Raw genomic sequence first — 19,290 nt, 5'->3', positions numbered from 1 at the left:
GTTGATATACACAGAGGATTGAACAGATATAGAAATGAACAGATAAAACGGTTATTCAAAACAGAAAATAAAGAGAAATGAATCTTCAAGACATGGACAGATGCAGTTTAAGGCCGATGCCAATTATTTCGACATCAGTCTGTGATGTCAAAATAATGTGAAGATGCTCTGCTGACATTGTTAGGCAGGTTTCATGACAATTCACGGCTTACAAGGTCATCCAATGTGATTGAAAATGTTTTTTGTTTTTTTTTTATAAAGGACCGGTGACCACGGAGATAATAAAACATTTGTCACAAGCAGGACTCCAAAGGAAGCTATACTGGTAACGTTTAAAATACTGTTTACCTGCTGAAATAACTTAAGATAAACCCAAATGACTTGTTTAATTGTTGGTGATGATTCTCAGTCATCCAGGTCATAGTCATTCCAAAAAGTTAAAAAACAATCCACTGGTTTTCCAAGTTTGAAGAATTGTCCCAAAAACAAGACCTCCAAACCTAAGATGAGCGGAGAGGTTATGCATTGAGGAATGCTCTCATCTTTATATTGGAGAAACCAAAAAACCTCTCCACAGATGCATGACTCAACACAGATGAGCTACCTCCTCTGGACAAGACTCTGCTGTCCATTTACACCTAAAGGACAAAAGACATTCTTTTGAGGACCAGAATGTTCACATTTCGGACAAAGAAGACGGGTGGTTTGAAAGGGTTATGAAGGAAGCCATTTGTTAAGAGAGAAACATCAACCTTAAACAGAGGGGGTGGACTCAGGTTCCAGCTCTCAAAAGCCTACAACGCAGCACTAGAATTGATTCCTTCCTGCTCGCTATCATCTTAACCCCGTCGCCATGCAGGGGACAAAAACATCTTGCCTGGTCAGCCAGGCCAACAATGACCCAATGACCTTAACTACTCCACATCACTAAGGGGTGGACCTGTTCTTTTGGTTTAATTTGCATGTTTTCTAAGCGATAACAAGGCTTTGTTGGGCTACGCTGTAAAGCTTGGAACTTGACGCTAATCCAGACATTTTGAATTGAAAAAGCACCCTGGATAGGAAACAGAACATCTTTAAACTTGGGAAAACAAAGTCCAGTGGTTTGTTTTTTAACTTTTTTGTGTTTTTTTTTTTTTTCTAAATGGAAATTTGATCATTATTGACTGATTGATCAGGTACTAATGGATACCAGTTCATCCATGGAAGAGGAGTGCTATGAAAATGCACAAATACAGAAGATCAACGCTGTGAAGGAGCTTTTTGACAACTTTGCCACCAGAAGCATGGCCTATGATTTCCACCATATCATTGGTCTTGTAAAATTTGACTCCTTTGTGAAGACCCTGCATACATTTACTGAAAATCTGGAAGTGTTTAAGGTACAGCATTAATGCTACATCATTTATCAGCTACAAAGTTCTTGTTTTCCATTGTTTATCAAAATGCATCATCTACATTTTTTACGAAACGTTGCAGTCAAAAAGGACCTTATTCATTCCAGGTACTGCAGATTATTACATCTAAGTTCAAGAAAACAATGTAGTTTAATGCACACAATTGGTAATCCAAAAAAACAAAAAAAACAAGTGCTGTTTAAAAAGTAGGAGTTGTAGATGACAGATACAATTCGTACAGTTTAGAACCTTAAAATTCTATTCAGTGGTGATTAAATTCAATATTGCAATGTTTTCATATTGGTTGTAGAAGTGTGTGTGTGTGTATGTGTTTATGTGTATGTATATATATATATATATATATATATATATATATATATATACACTCACCGGCCACTTTATTAGGTACCCCATGCTAGTAACGGGTTGGACCCCCTTTTGCCTTCAGAACTGCCTCAATTCTTCGTGGCATGGATTCAACAAGGTGCTGGAAGCATTCCTCAGGGAGTTTGGTCCATATTGACATGATGGCATCACACAGTTGCCGCAGATTTGTCGGCTGCACATCCATGATGTGAATCTCCCATTCCACCACATCCCAAAGATGCTCTATTGGATTGAGATCTGGTGACTGTGGAGGCCATTTGAGTACAGTGAACTCATTGTCATATTCAAGAAACCAGTCTGAGATGATTCCAGCTTTATGGCATGGCGCATTATCCTGCTGAAAGTAGCCATCAGAAGTTGGGTACATTGTGGTCATAAAGGGATGGACATGGTCAGCAACAATACTCAGGTAGGCTGTGGCGTTGCAACGATGCTCAATTGGTACCAAGGGGCCCAAAGAGTGCCAAGAAAATATTGCCCACACCATGACACTACCACCACCAGCCTGAACCGTTGATACAAGGCAGCATGGATCCATGCTTTCATGTTGTAGACGCCAAATTCTGACCCTACCATCCGAATGTCGCAGCAGAAATCGAGACTCATCAGACCAGGCAACGTTTTTCCAATCTTCTATTGTCCAATTTCCATGAGCTTGTGCAAATTGTAGCCTCTGTTTCCTGTTCTTAGCTGAAAGGAGTGGCACCCGGTGTGGTCCTCAAAGTTCGCTGTACTGTGCGTTCAGAGATGCTCTTCTGCCCACCTCGGTTGTAACGCGTGGTTATTTGAGTCACTGTTGCCCTTCTATCAGCTCGAACCAGTCTGGCCATTCTCCTCTGACCTCTGGCATCAACAAGGCATTTCCGCCCACAGAACTGCCGCTCACTGGATGTTTTTTCTTTTTCCGACTATTCTCTGTAAACATTAGAGATGTTTGAAAGTCACTCAAATCACCTTTCTTCCCCATACTGATGCACGGTTTGAACTGCAGGAGATTGTCTTGACCATGTCTACATGCCTAAATGCACTGAGTTTCCGCCATGTGATTGGCTGCTTAGAAATTAAGTGTTAACGAGCAGTTGGACAGGTGTACCTAATAAAGTGACCGGTGAGTGTATATATATATATATATATGTGTGTGTGTGTATATATCTTTTTTTCTCTTCAGTGATACATAACAGCAAACTTGAACTTACAATATTTACTGTTACTCATAGCATCAATTATTGATGGGTAATGTTCTGTGGATGAAAGCCATAAGCAGTTGGAGCCACAGTAATGTGTATCTCATTTCAAGTCCCACAGACACATCTTGTTTTCAATACCAAGACTTTATGGCAGTTTTATTTTTTTGGCTCACTGTCTACAAACAGCCCTGTAGCAAAGGAGAAGAAGAGAAAAGTGTTAGCACAGTGACCCTGGAAATATAACAGTGGGACTATTCTGTTTAGAGCAACAGGAACTCGCCGGTCTGAACCACTGGGTCCTCAGCCACTGTATCAATACTGCAGTAAAGTTATTTAATTTTACATCTGTATTGCATGGTTCTCCTAAGCATTACACAAACTGCCCAAACCTTTTCATCATAAACCCACTGGCCAGGGGCAACAAATCAATCCAGGACATTCCTTGTAGAAACTATTAATTGTATGATGGTTGTTTTTTTTTTTTTTTTTTTGGTTGCCTCATAAAAGGTCTTGCAGTGATGCTTATGACCTTATATTTCTTAGGAACATTTGCGTGACTTAAAGCCAAGTGGATGTACTCTCCTGTATGATGCACTTAGACGAGGAGCTCGTGAGCTTGAAAAAGTCAAGGAGAGATTCCCAGAATGCAGACTTCGTATAATATGCCTCACGGATGGAAACGACTCTGGGTAAGATCTACCTCTGCTTTAATTCAAAATGAGGGGGGAAAAAAGCATTTTAATAATTACACCTGTTGAGTAGAGTACATATAACAACCTTAAATAACTGCATATGGACTTTCAATTTAAGGATCAGTTTGCAGTACTTGCATATAACTGAACAAATACTTGGAGGTTTCACATTAATTCTTTGGGAAATTGTAACCAATGAGAAACCGGTTCATACAGGCCAAGGCTAATTTCCATATAATTTTCCATGATTTTAAACAAGATTTCTTTTAGGTGTTGCCTGAAAACACGAGAGGGAACAAGCTTACAAAGCTTTATCATCAACTGGGTTTTCCTAAGTAGTTGAAAGACAGTAAATGTTGCCTCTGAATAAGATCAAGAAAGTACAACCATGACAACATACCAGTTAGGAAATTTTGTCAATGTTCACTAACCCATAACAGAAAAATATTTGGCATGGTTTAACCTCAGCAAGGGGAAAGTTTTTAACATTTTTGTAAATGTGCAGTTGTCCACAGTACAGCTTAGAAGAAATTGGTAATCTTCATTTTGTTTTTGTCTGGGGTGCCACGAAACCTTCTTTTTTTTTTTTCTCAATCTTCTTAGGTCCCTGATGGAGCCAGTACCCATGACAGTGAAACTTCTTGAATCTGACATCATTGTCGATTCAATCCTCCTTGGAAATGTGGAGAACAGCATGCTGCACGGGATCAGCAATGCAACAGGTTTGTTTTTTGTTGCTGTTTTTTTTTTTTTTTTTTTTTTGAGACAGTTTAATTTGCTTGAGGCTTCAATGATTCGTCTACATTGTTTGTTTTTTAGCAGATGCTTTTATCCAAAGTGAATTACAAAGTAGACGCAATGTTAGTTATCATCAATGTGACAAAAACTTCTCTAGAGGAAAATCCTTTGTTAGAATCAGTGGTGATGGCAAAGAGAGAGAGGGAAGTAAAGAAAGAATAATAGAGGTGTACAGAGGTATGGGTAAGAGTTTGGATAGGAGATTCTCTTTGAAGAGGTGGGACTCTAGGAGTTTCCTGAAGATAGACAGGGATGCTGCTGTTCTTGTAACACTTGGTAGGTCATTCCACCATCTTGGAACCACACATGAAAACAATCTGGATTGTCTTTTTTTTTTTTTTTATATTTTATTTAGTCAACTGTCAACAACAATACAATGATCACAGGGACAAAGTAAACATGACATTTTTTTTTTTAATCCCTTCTCCCCTCCTTCCCACTCCCCATCCTGTGGTCCCTTCCTTTACCTTCCATTTATTCTGTCACCTACCCCTCCCCATCCATCCATACCCGGCTGCAAAAAAAAAAAATAAATAAATAAAAAAATAAAAAAAACAGTTATACAGCTGAGGAATCACAATCATAACAAAACCCAGGGGACCAAGACAGGGTACAGAAACATGGACAGCATGTAAAACAGGCGTCTGCGCAAGCGTAGGTACACAGATCAAGACAGAACATGGATATTTAAAACTGCACAGGTTGACAATCACTATCGCTAGCCAGATTCACAAGGAGCCGCCGGGCCAGGGGGACAGGCAATTACAACAGAGCTGGTTCCTATGCGTTTTTCAGGCTCGAGGGAGGGTATCCAGTCTTTCAAAATAAGATAGTATAGGGGCCCAAGTTTTATAAAATTTTTGGGTCGAACCTCTAAGACAAAATTTTATCTTCTCTAACTTAAGGAACATGGACAGATCTTTCAACCACAGAGAAGCCTTGGGTGGGTGTTCTGATTTCCACGCTAATAATATTCTTCTTCGGGCGAGGAGAGTTGAAAAAGCTAGTACATTTTTAAAATCATGTGTTAATGATATCCCCTCCCCTGGAGTTCCAAATATTGCCAATTCAGCACTGGGTTGGATACCTGTTTCGAAAGCTTCAGATAGGATCTGAAAAATTGTGGACCAGAAGTTACACAGTTTGTTACAGGTCCAGAACATGTGAGTTAGATTTGCCTTAGCTATGTGGCACCGAGCACAGTTTTCACTCACTGTAGAATAAATCCTTGAGAGTCTAGCTCTACTGTAATGGATCCTATGAAGGACCTTGAACTGAATTAGTCCAAGTCGAGCGCATGATGTTGACCCATTTACTCTACGTAATGCTTGGTTCCAAGTTTCATCCAAGATGTGTATTCCAATTTCCTCTGACCATTCTGCTTTGATCTCATTGAGCTTCACAGTATTAAGTGATGAGATGCTATTATAAATTTTGGAGATTAAGCCCCTATCTTGTGTTGGAGTTTGCAAGATTATGTCTATACCTCCCTTTGGGGGTAAATTAGGAAAACAGGGACTATTGTTACGAACACAGTCACGGATCTGGAGGTATCGAAATAGGGAGGAACGTTGTAGGCTAAATTTAGAGGAAATAGCATCAAAGGTAGCAAAAATTCCATCTATATATAGGTCACTAAATTTATTTAAGCCTGCTCTCCGCCAGTGGGCAAAGACAGGATCTGATAAGGATGGCGGAAAAACATGGTTATCACATATGGGACTGTAGATAGAGAAGTTTTTCATATTGAAGTGTTGTCTAAATTGTGACCATATTTTTAGGGTTGAAATTACAACTGGGTATGACGAATGCTGCCTCGGAGAGAGAGGAAGCTTTGAGGTAACTAATGCAGGGAATGATGATGGCTTACACGTGTTCAGTTCTAATTGACACCAGTCAGCATCTGGTTGATGGAGTAAACAGACTATTTTTTGTAGGTTTGCTGCCCAGTAATAATACAACAGATTAGGTAGAGCCATACCCCCCTCATCCTTATGTCTCTGAAGGAAGCGCCTGCTGATTCTAGGATGTTTATTAACCCACATGAATGAGGATAGTTGTTTATCGATAAGTCTGAAGAATGATTTTGGGAGAAAAACTGGGATACTCTGAAAGAAATACATAAATCTTGGCAAGACGTTCATTTTAATACATGCTACTTTACCCGCTAAAGATAAATTTAGGACACTCCACTTCTGGAGGTCGCGTTTGAGATTATTAAGCAGAGGGGAGAGATTTTTTTCAAACAGATCAGAAAAAGAACCTGTCACGTTAACTCCCAGATATTTGAATCCTGCTCTAGCAAGCGGGAAGGGTAGGTCAGTTTCTGTAATTTGGAGCGCAGAATTATTAATTGGAAAACATTCACTCTTTGAGAAGTTCAACTTGTATCCTGAGAATTTACCAAAACGGTTTAGTAAACTCACAATGTTGGAGATAGATGATACTGGGTCCGAGATGTAGAGTAATAGGTCGTCCGCATACAGGGACAGCCGATGTTCCAGCTGTTTTCTACAAATTCCCTTAAAACTCTGTGAAGTCTTGAGCATAATTGAGAGTGGCTCAATAGCTAAAACGAAGAGGAGTGGGCTGAGGGGACAACCCTGCCGGGTACCCCTGGATAAAGAAAAGAGCCCAGACCTTGTTTTGTTAGTGATTATACTCGCTTTGGGTGAAGTATACAACAGTTGTACCCATGCTGTAAATTTGGACCCAAATCCAAACCTAGCTAGTACCGCAAATAGGTAAGGCCACTCAACCCGGTCAAATGCCTTCTCCGCATCGAGGGAGACCACAACCTCAGGATGCTCCCCCGATTCAGGAGAATGGACAACACTAATAAGCCTACGTATATTAGAGAAAGAGTGACGACCCCTCATAAACCCAGTCTGATCTGAGGAGATTATGTCAGCCATGGCTGCGTCCAGTCTCATAGCCAAAAGTTTAGCTAAGATTTTAACGTCACCATTTAGAAGTGATATGGGCCTGTATGAAGCGCAGTCTGTTGGATTTTTACCATGTTTTAGTAAGAGTATGATGTTAGCTTCTGTAAGAGTCTGTGGCAAGGTTCCCCGCTCCAGTGAGTAGTTAAACATTTCAAGTAAAAGAGGTGCTAACTTGGATGAGAATTTTTTATAGAATTCGATTGGATAGCCATCTGGTCCAGGGGCCTTGCCACTCTGCATTGCTGAAATAGAATTGATAACCTCACTAAGTGTAAGGGGCTTATCCAAATCCCTCTTCCTATCAGGACCAATAACAGGGATATCCAAGCTCTTTAAGAAATTATTCATATCCGAGTTGTCCTCTGGGAATTGTGACGTATATAGATCAGAATAAAATTTCTGAAAGACCTGGTTTATTTCAGCTGGATCAATAGTTTGCTCATCAGGGGTCTTTTGGATCTGTGATATGAGCTGCGCCGCTGACCGGCTCTTGAGTTGGTGGGCCAGGAGGCGGCCTGCCCTCTCACCATGTTCATATATAAATCCACGAGATCTAAGCAAGGATTGTTCCACATCCTGCGTTGATATGAGATTATATTGCATTTGCAAACAAAGTCTGTCTTTGTACAGCTCGGGGGAGGGTGACATTGAATGTCTACGGTCCAGCTCCAGCATAGAACTGAGAAGCTGTTCCTGCCTTAATCTTCTAATTTTGTTACGTGTTGCCGTGTAAGATATTATCTCACCTCTAATTACCACTTTTAATGTTTCCCACAGGATGGATGGCGAGACAGAATCTGATTTGTTTTCGACCAAAAAATTATCTATGGCAGTAGACATCGATACACAAAAATTGTCATCTGCTAACAACGTTGAGTCAAATCTCCAGATGGGCCGCTGAGCCTGATTAAGTGGAAAGGCTAAGTCCAGTATTACTGGTGAATGATCAGACACTACAATAGCAGAGTATTCACTTTTCTTGACAAAGGGTAGCAGAGTTTTGTCTACAAAAAAGCAATCAATCCTTGAATACGACTGGTGGACAGGTGAAAAAAAGGAGAATTCCCTACGATTTGGAAACAAAAGGCGCCAAGGATCTATACAACCTGCTTCCTTCATGAATGCTGCTAAGGCCTGAGCCATCTTTGATGGAGATGACAATCTAGAGCTGGAACGGTCTAGGGTCGGATCCATAACACAGTTAATGTCCCCACCCAATATCAAACGGTGAGAATTCATGTTAGGTAGAGCAGAGATTAACCTGGATATAAAAGAGGGGTCATCCCAATTGGGAGCATATATGCAAGCAAGTGTAACTTGTGTATTATACAGGGAACCAGAAACTATAACATATCGGCCCTGTGGATCTGATATGGACGAGCTTAAAGTGAACTGTATGTTTTTATGAATCAATATTGCTGTTCCCCTCGCTTTAGTATTAAATTGTGAATGGTAAACTTGTCCCACCCAAGGCTTCTTAAGTTTTATATGGTCTGCAGAGACCAAATGAGTTTCCTGTAGAAATGCTATTTCTGTTTTAAGTTTTTTAAGGTGGGAAAAAATTTTGGCCCGTTTCACTAATCCTCTCATGCCCTTTACATTCCAGCTAGTAAAGCGAACTGCTGAGGCGTCCACTCTTACACTGTTGTTACATACATTAGCCATAATAATCCAATTTTATACCTGTCCCGGCCCAGCAGCTCCACCTGGCACCCCCACGGATGCATGTCTTCCTATGCATGTTCAAATTTTTAAGAAAAATAAAATAGAAAAAACAACACAAAACAGCTGTATGAATGAAAAAGGCAGCCCTGAACCCAACCCTTTTTAGAACCCACCCCAGTTGTATCCTTGCTTCTCTTGTTGAAGCCGACTGCTGTCCCATAAACACCTCGTAGGTCTTCCGATAGGCCTTACACATCCCCAAATTAACTTTGGAAGGTTCCCGATAAACTTGGTATTAAGGAGTTACACTCTTTAAACAATAAGTTAAAACAGCACCAGCAACTATAAATGGTGGATAATGTAAACTCCACAGGGCAATTGTATAATAACCAGCTAGATTATGAACGTGGATTTTTGTGCTAAAATACACTAAATTTACGTAAAAACAGAGAACAATAAAAACAGTGATAGTAGCAGCATAAAATTGTAATAATAGGGGGCATATTCGTGTACGTGCATACACGGTGCAAACATACTCACAAGTGTATGGAAGCATGCCCCTTATGAGAAAAACGATGCGTCCACTTAAAGGAGAAGTTCGGTTTTTTACACTTTAAGCCCATTTTCTGTAGTGTCCAGGATGAAATCGAATGATCGACACCAAAAGTTTGACAATTGCTCCTGTCTCTGCTTTTTGGCTCATTTAGAATCACCCCCTGGCTGCTTTAGAATGGCTTGCATAGAGCATGTCCGATAATGTCCTTAAAACAACCTTAAACGTTCTTTTTTAAAATATGCTACTCACGGTGTCGTCAGCGCTGTTCAATGACGTTCCAAAAAAAGTTTCGGAAAGAAAAAACGTTCCTGTAGTGTTTTATTTAGCATTTTGTAAATCCCATTGAGTTCTGTAGGAATAGTCAATATTCCGCTGCCACCGGAAACGGAAATAGGGCCTGTTTACACAGTTGTAGTCTATTCGCTTCACTCTGTGTACTCCGACGTCGAGGTGCTAACGTCTCTGTTAAACACTTTAAAAAACTCTGAAAATGGAATACGAAAGGTGGATTCTTGATTCTCGACGTCGGAGTACACAGAGTGAAGCGAAAAGACTACAACTGTGTAAACCGGCCCCATTTCCGTTTCCGGTGGCAGCGGGATATTGACTATTCCTACAGAACTCAATGGGATTTACAAAATGCTAAATAAAACACTACAGGAACGTTTTTTCTTCACAAAACTTTTTTTGGAACGTCATTGAACAGCGCTGACGACCCGGTGAGTAGCATATTTTTAAAAAAAGAACGTTTAAGGTTGTTTTAAGGACATTATCGGACATGCTCTATGCTAGCCATTCTAAAGCAGCCAGGGGGTGATTCTAAATGAGCCAAAAAGCAGAGACAGGAGCAATTGTCAAACTTTTGGTGTCGATCATTCGATTTCATCCTGGACACTACAGAAAATGGGCTTAAAGTGTAAAAAACCGAACTTCTCCTTTAAAGCAGCATTAATATATATTATATTTTTTTCTCTCTTTTTTCCTCCTCTATTTTTTTTTTTTTTTTTTTTTTATCCAGTCCTTCAATGCAGAACACGCAGGTGTAACACATAACGCAGTAATTTGTTACCAGACCCTGCTGTAACGTGGGTATCCCGTCTCACTCCGACAAATGTTTGTTTATTTTGCAACGCAGCGGTCGTAAAACGCCTGGGCCTCCTCCGGCGTTTCAAATAAGTGGCTTTCTCCCTTAAACGTAACTTTAAGACGGGCAGGGAAAAGAAGACGAAATGACACACCCTTCTGGTAAAGAGCTCCTTTGACGCCGTTGAATGCCGATCTTTTCTTTGCAAGAGCGATGCTGAGATCTGGATATATCCTCAGGGTGGTTCCCTGGTGCTTTACTTCATGCTGCCTGGACCATCTCAAAGCGGCTTCCTTCTCCCGGTATCGGTGAAATGCAAGGATGAAGGGCCGTGGTGGTCGTCCTGCTACGGGCTTGGGTCCGGCTGCGCGGTGTGCTCGCTCCAATTCCGGGGGAGAAGGGAATATGTCGTCCCCCATAGCATCCTTTAGCAACTTGGAAATGAACTTAGTTGGATCCTGTCCGTCTTCACTGCCTTCAGGTATATTAAGTATGCGTAGATTTAACCTGCGAGATCGATTTTCCAGGTTTTCAAGGCGTTCCAACAAGGCAGCGTTTTGGGATTGAAGGGACTTAACAGCAGCTTCAGCTTCGAATATGCGTTGAAAGTTGTCGCCTGCCAGGCTTTCCGCAGCTACAAGGCGGCTCTGAAAAGAATTCACTTCGTCCCGCAGCCCGTCCACCGATGTTTGAAGAGGCCGAATTGACTCTTGAATTAATGTGGCCACATCCTCTTTAAAGTTGTTCCGCTGCTTGGATAGTTCCGTGACCAGTTGGGACATGGAAACGGGATCTCCGCATTTACCATCGCCAGGTGGTTCGCCGTCGGAGGAAGCCGCGGCCATTGAAGCTACCTTGCTAGCTAAGCTAGTCGTTCGCCTGGTTGAAGTAGAAAGTTTTTGTTTAGTATTATCACTGGCCATTATAACGTTGCCAGGTTCAGAGACGGTGCTTCTATCGGTCCGGTGCTTAATAGAAATGTACAACTCCTGTTCTAAAGTAATTTAAAAAAAAGTTGGCCGGGAGCTCCTTCACCCTGCTTCCCTCCTCTACATCGCCAAACCGGAAGTCATCTGGATTGTCTTAAGCGTAGTGTTGGCACTACTAGACGTGACATAAGCCTTTACTAGAAGGGTTCAAGTCGACGGGAGCCGTACCCATAAGCACTTTGTTGGCTAGCGTCAGGGACTTAAATTCTATGCAGACAGCCAGGGGTAACCTGTGAAGCGCAATGAAAAGAGGGGTGACGTGAGGCTTTTTGGGCTGATTGAGGACCAGATGCGCCGCTGCATTCTGGATCATTTGTAGCGGTTTTATCCTACAGGCTGGGAGACCAGTCTGGACTATGTTAGCAATATTCTTTTTAGTTTCTCAAGTTACCATGTATTTATATAAATGAACATTTTTAAAATGAATTCAGTTGTAAGGCTATCAAATACTTTTAGGCTTCCATAAACCTTATGATTGGTTAACCAGCATTGAGAGCAACAGCTGATAATTAGAGTATGTGATAATGGCCAATAAGTGCTCAAATTCCATAATTGAGGAATTGTATAGTTTTGGCTGCCTGTTTTATTTTTGTTTTAGTGTAGTCTTTGTGTCAATCTATAGTTTTACTTTATTGTTTTAGTCACTCTCAAATTCTCTTGGTTAGTCAAGTCTTAGTTGACTATAACTCTGCATTTTTGTCTGATTTTAGTCAGAATAAGTCATGGCTGTTTATTCTACTTTAGTTGACACAAACTGAAGACATTTTAATCTAATTTTAGTCATTGATTTGAATTCGGTTTTATACAATTAATATATTATGATAACCTGGTGTAGTATAAATGAAACCAAATTCATTTTCTACTCAAACACATTTTACAAATTAGGGCCCAGTTAAAGCTAATTGGTACATATTTATGGGTGTTGTTGTGGGTACACAAAATAAATACGCTCTCTCGCGGACACACACAAGCATGTGTTTTGGATGACTTATGGTGACATTTCATTGACTTGTATTTATTTTAAATGGCCTAACCCAGACCCTTCACCTGACCATTACAAACATACATTGAGGAAAAGAGGCATTTGAACACCCTGCTATCTTGCAAGTTCTCCCACTTAGACCCCACCATGGAGAGGTCTGAAATTGTCATTGTAGGTGCATGTCCACTGTGTGAGACATAATCTAAAAAAAAAAAAAAAATATCCAGAAATCACAATGATTTTTTTAACCATTTGTATGATACAGCTACAAATTTTAACAACTGAGAAAATCAATGTTAATATTAGGTACAGTAGCCTTTGTTTGCAATTACAGAGTCAAACGTTTCCTGTAGTTTTTCACCAGGTTTGCACACACTGCAGGAGGGATTTTGGCCCACTCCTCCTCACAGATCTTCTCTAGATCAGTCAGGTTTCTGGGCTGTCACTGAGAAACATGAAGTTTGAGCTCCCTCCAAAGATTCTTCATTGGGTTTAGGTCTGGAGACTGGATAGGCCACAACAGAGCCTTGATATGCTTCCAACAGAGCCACTCCTGGTTTTCCTGGCTGTGTGCTTCGGGTCATTGTCATGTTTGAAGACCTTAAGGTTACCTTCTCCTTAATGCAGTGTAGTTGCCTTGTCCCTTATCCCATGTGCCGAGAACACCCCAAAGCATGATGCTACCACCCCCATGCTTCACGGTAGGGATGGTGTTCTTGGGATGGTACTCCTCATTCTTCTTCCTCCAAACACTGTGACAGTCTGAGTACACTTAATTCAATATTGTTAACATGCAAACTTACCGCCACTCCTCCAACACCTATATAAGTTACATCCAGCAACATGCGAGAGAGCTTAAGTGTTTTCCGGCAAGAACACCCCTCTGACAGTTGGGAAGTACACGCCACTTTTCAGCAGAAACATCTTCTATATTCATCCAGGTGGAGCCGTGGTACCTTGAGTTCTGTTGCATTTTTGCCCCTGAAGTTTTTTTTTTCCCTTCTTGCTCTGGGCTAAAACTTTGTGTGTCACCGAGCACAAGTTGGACACTGTGCAATTTGTTTGGGTTCCTTTGTGTGGGTTGATGGAAAAATGCATAGTGCATTACTAACAGTAGCCTTGGAAACAGTGGTCCCAGCTCTTTTCAGGTCATTGACCAGCTCCTCCTGTGTAGTACTGGCTGATTTCTCACCTTTCTTTGGATCATTGAGACCCCACGAGGTAGGAATCTCATGGGGTCTCAATGTCAATCTCCCAGTCTGAAGGAGAATGACTGTCGTGTTTAGATTCTTCCATTTTCTAATGATTACTACAAGAGTGAGCCTTTTTTCACAGCAAGCTGCTTGGTAATTTCCCCGTTGACACTTTCCAGCGTTGTGGGGGTGTACAATTTTGTCTCTGGTGTCTTTGGTCAGCTCTTTGGTCTTGGCCATGTTAGTAGTTGGATTCTTACTGATTGTATGGGGTGGACAGGTGTCGTTATGCAGCTAACGACCTCAAACAGGTGAATCTAATTTAGGATAATAAATGCAGTGGAGGTGGACATTTTGAAGGCAGACTAACAGGTCTTGGAGAGTCAGAATTCTAGCTGATAGACAGGTGTTTAAATACTTATTTGCAGCTGTATCTTATAAATAAATAGTAAAAAAAAAAAAATCATACATTGTGATTTCTAGATGTTTTATTTGTGTCTTTCATAGGGGACATGCACATATGATGACAATTTCAGACTGCTCCATGATTTTTAATTGTGAGAACTTGCATAATAGCAGGGTGTTCAAATACTTATTTTCCTCACTGTACAGGTCCTTCTCAAAATATTAGCATATTGTGATAAAGTTCATTATTTTCCATAATATAATGATAAAACTTGAACATTCATATATTTTAGATTCATTGCACACCAACTGAAATATTTCAGGACTTTTATAGTCTTAATACGGATGATTTTGGCATACAGCTCATGAAAACCCAAAATTTCTATTCATTGCACACTAACTTGGCAGTCTCCTTTTCTCAGAGGTCCAGGTTTGTCTGGATGGCTGTTTAGTATAAATGGAATCATTATTTAAAAAACTAATGTTTATTCTGGTTAATTTTGTGCAACGGTTAATCTAACTTGATCAAAGATTATACAAAAACAGAAGAAATTGTTTCACTTGTTTTGATAATAATTAAATAAATAAAATACTTTTGGATTTTGTTTTCCCACAATCAATATTATTTAATGTTTGATCATTTAAGCTAATTTTCATTTTCCAGGTGGTTGTTGCTTCAAGCCACAGACAACCAAAGAAGGCCTGAAACTATTTGAAATCGAGACAGTTCTGTCTTTGGAGCAAAGGAAACCTAAAGAAAAGCTTGATGCATCTTCCATCTCTGAGGTCTGACATTATCTCAGATTTAGTTTTGATGAATAAATCACTGTGGTTTCATGATGTGTATATTTTTCTGATGTATAGTCCAAATTAGTGGGCCTATTTGCTACTCATGGATATGATGAATACCCAGAGACTTTCTTGCCAAGTCAGATGAAAAGCAGAGTGACTCTCACTGAAAGGTAGGAGACAGCATCACTTTAAAACTGTTGATAAATAAATACGACATTTAAACCTTTTCTTTTTTAACCAGTGCCCTCAAAAAGAAGATTTCAGAGTCAAAGGATGGTCGGTTCATGGAGAAGGAAAAACGGATCCTGGAGGAGCTCAAAAGTCTCCATTGTGACCCACATCCCTTCTTCAGAGTCTTTCCCTCAGAGACGGATTTCAGTTAGTCATATCACTTTTTTTTAAATGTTCCTCCTTTCTTTTTAAAGGTTGTAAATTGTTTTAAACCTTTCTAATTTTAAAGAGGACCAATGGTTTTATTTTTCTGAAATCGAACAACAAATCTAGTTTTAATGGCTCTTCAATCATGCATACATGAAATGAGATCTTTATGGATATAAGAAAGATATATTTTTTTTATTTTTTTTAACGGTTCAGTGTTTTTTGTTTTTGTTTTGTTTTTTCAGCATTCTGGAGGATTCTCATGCAGGGCCCTCCAGACACACCATATGATACCGGCGTGTTTGAGTTGTACTGTCAATTTGGACCCAACTACCCAGTGAAGCCCCCAGTCCTGCGTTTTGTCACTCCTGTATCCTGCTAAAACACAGAGTGGAAAATCCGATGCTCCTCATGGCATCATAAAATGTTTTAAATTAAGGATTTATAAACATAAATGTACTTTAATATTTTGTAGCTGGAATTTCTTAACACGATGTGTAGGTGTATCACTGCAATGTCAATAGTGTGGGTCGGATCTGCCACAACCTATTAGATCGCAACTACAATGCACACGTCACCATGAAGGAGATTTCCAATGCCGTGTATGGACTGCTCATCGTCCCTGAACCTGATGATCCTCTCGATAGGTGAGAAAAACAGATGGAAGGATTTAGTTTCACAGACTCATTCATTCACATACTGAAAATTTATTATAAGTCCATATAATAAAAACTGAACTTAATCGTGTTCTTTAGACAGTGAATTTAGACTATATGGTAAAACGGATATGAGTAATGGTTCTGTTAACACAACGTTTGATATGAGTTTACAGGAGTGATTGTAACAGGCTCTAGTCCTATTTAATGAGATGGAAATATAGCATTAATGTCCTCTTCCACAGATGGACAGAAACAAGCTTGAGGTATACTTTACAAGTAGAGCTAGTGATGTATTTGATGGATGCGAGATTTCATGAGCCTTAGTATGAGGTGACTCGGCATTACCCCAGAATTCCACAGCCTCCATAACTTCTATGCTCTGCTCCGTTCTGCAAAGCAACCCCCACAGGTTCTGCAGTTCCTCCAGTCTTGCTCCGAGTTCCTTTTGAGCTTGAGAAGAGCATGTGATATTATATTATTTAAAACTGTTGGAGCCAAATGCTTGATTTACGTTTGAATATTTTATCCTTTCTAGTTTACTATTTTTTTCTCAGATTGGTATATGTGAAATGTTTTGGTTTGAAGTATGAGTTGACTTAATTCTGAAAATTATATAATAATTGACGCTGTTTCTTGCCTTCGCAAAAGAAAGTAATGAGCCGATATGATCTGCCCATCACGTCATACTGCAAGAAATTATACGTTTGTTTTTGGATAATAAAGCATCTTGAACAAGAGGAGAAAAGTGTGTCGGATTGAATAGTCACTTTTAAAACGAGCGCTACTGAACAGAGCCTTGCGCATCTTTAATGGAAGGATTGCACATAAGTAATACATAGGAGCAAAATAAAGAATGCTTCATTTAATATGACATCATTAAAACCTGCCCGCAGCATCCAGCACATGGAAACTTTCTGCCCAAACCTTTTCCTCTCGTTGTGCATTTTTGTAAAAAGGGTGCCTAAGATCGTACAAATAGGTTTGTTCTTTAGCTCCAAAATTAGCGTCTCTTCGTCCCGGTCTGCGATAGGAAGTTGAAGTTGTGAGATTGGCTCTTGAAAGTTATCTTTACCCTACTTTACTTTGACAGAATGACTGTTCTTAATTATCTTTTTAATACGACTGCATTTGTGGAGCTTAACCTGGCCAGATTCCAACGGACCGGAACAGGACACATCGACTATCTCTGTATTTTGATGGTGAAGGACGGACAACGTACATGGTGATGTTCGGAGGAGGAATGTTGAACGGCTCCAAGTTATTAACAAAACTACGCAGTTGCTCAGTTTGGCGTACATGAGCAAAAGGGAGTGTGGCGGAGAGGTTACAGAGGATGTGGAATAAAAAAAAATAAATACAAGTGACTCAAGAAGGTTACAGCTATTTGTTTCCTACTTCTACAACTTTCTGTTATCTGCTTTATTTTGTTTTTGGTCAAAATTGGTATTCGTACTTTCCAGTGGGTGCACCTTTTTCTTTTCGACAATCTATTTCTTTTTAAATCAAACTCTCACCTAACTAAGAAAAGTGAGGCCTGCAGTGCTTTAGTTTGTCTTTTATAACTTTATAAGTGGGTAGTGATTTGGGTAATTCTAGTCAGAAATCTGTTCCATATTTTCTTCATGCGCGGCTCCTGGTTCTCAGTGTTTTGCTGGCATCCCTAAGCTTTACAACCAACTTGTTTTTCTCCCCACTGCACCATATGATACCAAAAACTACTTATTGTTACTTGGTTTTCTTAGATCTCTACATGATGATTTGCATTTTACTAGAGCTTTTTCTAGTTTTCACAGAGCTGTATGTTCTACAGTATATTCATAAAATACCTAAATTTACTTTATATTTAAATTCTCTTGAAGCATTTTGGCTGAAGAATTTCTGACGAGCCGTGAGATTTATGAACAAGAAGCCAAGAAGCACACCGAGGAACACGCTGGGAAGTCTCTTGATGATATGGAGAAGGTGGATTTGCAGGACTGTTTCCAGAGTTGGTTGTGAAATAGTGTAAGGATATTTTTGATAATATTTGTGGTGTTTATTCCTGTTTTTTTCCTAAAGAAACTAATGGATCCAGTGCCACAGTTTGTACCTCAACACCTGCTCTGTCCTCTGACCAAGAAGATGTTTGTCGACCCTGTGAAAACCGTTTATGGCACTGTGTATGAGCGCAAAGCCATTGAAGAACACCTCAAACAGTAAGTCGCAGCATCTGTTGAGCTTACGAATCCAACAGTTAACAACTTGACCTTAATAATAGTTCTAACCCTCTCTGTCAGACACAAATATGATCCACTGGCTGGCCCCGAAAACGACCTTGAAATGAGTGACCTAATATCAGACCGGAACATGAAGAAGATGGTGATTGATTACAGATCCAAGCAAATTCAGTGAATCTGCTTATCAACATTCTTCATTTCCTGAATTCAAAGGAACATTGAAGATTTAATTGGTTGAATAATACCTTAAGATGCATGCATGCTTTTTATTAATGTCTGTTTAACATTGTTCGCAGCTTTGTTGATTTGTTTCTTAACTAATCATACTAATATTGTTTGTTGGTTTGTGCCTGTTTGTAATTAAAATTTGGTGTGAGCTGTCTTCAATGAGCAAACATCGATCTATTGATAGAGATTTAACTTTTCTTTCAGGTTCTGGTTTTACTTCCTTTTAGTCATGATGTTCTTATACATTTACATCTATATACAATATAGATGTGTACGTATACATTTTTTCCCCCAAGTGTTATATTGCTTAAGGCCTTTTGGAGGGCAGAAGTAGAAAATAAAATTTGTTATTGGTGTTCATAATAAAGAAAAAGTGGTGACTAACGTATGATGCTTTTTTTGTCCTTCCACTGGGATGTCAAACGGAATTTGAGGGTCAGTAACTTGCAGCTTTTATAAATCTCACTAGTCCAAGAGGGCAAATCAAATAGCTTAATTACTTCCTCAGTTAAAGTCAATGTCCAATCCAAATACCCTCCCCCGTGGCTTTAGTGTCCTCGCCGATTTGAGGTATTCGGATTGAGCAAAGGGCTCGATCGGATTACTTCCAATTAGACCTCCTTCCTCCTGTTCCTAGCTCCTATCCCTTCACCTTTCACAGGGTCAACAGTACGAACACGATCCAGGGTTGAATAGGAGCACTGGACTGCTGTGGCTAATCCAGACAGCCCTCAGCC

The 19,290-nt window shown here is 39.9% G+C and overlaps 1 protein-coding gene across 1 annotated transcript in view; it reads left to right on the top strand.

The window, feature by feature from the left end:
* LOC119781281 overlaps positions 1-18,928 on the top strand; it is a 41,090-nt gene extending 22,162 nt beyond the window's left edge. The window contains exons 14-25 of the mRNA XM_038281691.1: positions 262-325; positions 1,179-1,382; positions 3,515-3,660; positions 4,267-4,385; positions 14,945-15,066; positions 15,145-15,242; positions 15,314-15,450; positions 15,696-15,820; positions 15,952-16,097; positions 17,969-18,071; positions 18,168-18,304; positions 18,386-18,928. Of these exons, the coding sequence (XP_038137619.1) occupies positions 262-325; positions 1,179-1,382; positions 3,515-3,660; positions 4,267-4,385; positions 14,945-15,066; positions 15,145-15,242; positions 15,314-15,450; positions 15,696-15,820; positions 15,952-16,097; positions 17,969-18,071; positions 18,168-18,304; positions 18,386-18,500 (1,516 nt within the window). The 3' untranslated portion in view covers positions 18,501-18,928. The remainder of the gene's footprint in view (positions 1-261; positions 326-1,178; positions 1,383-3,514; positions 3,661-4,266; positions 4,386-14,944; positions 15,067-15,144; positions 15,243-15,313; positions 15,451-15,695; positions 15,821-15,951; positions 16,098-17,968; positions 18,072-18,167; positions 18,305-18,385) is intronic.
* The last annotated feature ends 362 nt before the right edge of the window (positions 18,929-19,290 follow it).

The sequence above is a fragment of the Cyprinodon tularosa genome, unplaced genomic scaffold (assembly GCF_016077235.1).
Source record: "Cyprinodon tularosa strain WSP-4 unplaced genomic scaffold, ASM1607723v1 ctg174, whole genome shotgun sequence".
Taxonomy (NCBI): Eukaryota; Metazoa; Chordata; class Actinopteri; order Cyprinodontiformes; family Cyprinodontidae; genus Cyprinodon; species Cyprinodon tularosa.
This window is presented reverse-complemented; position numbering and strand designations above follow the sequence as displayed.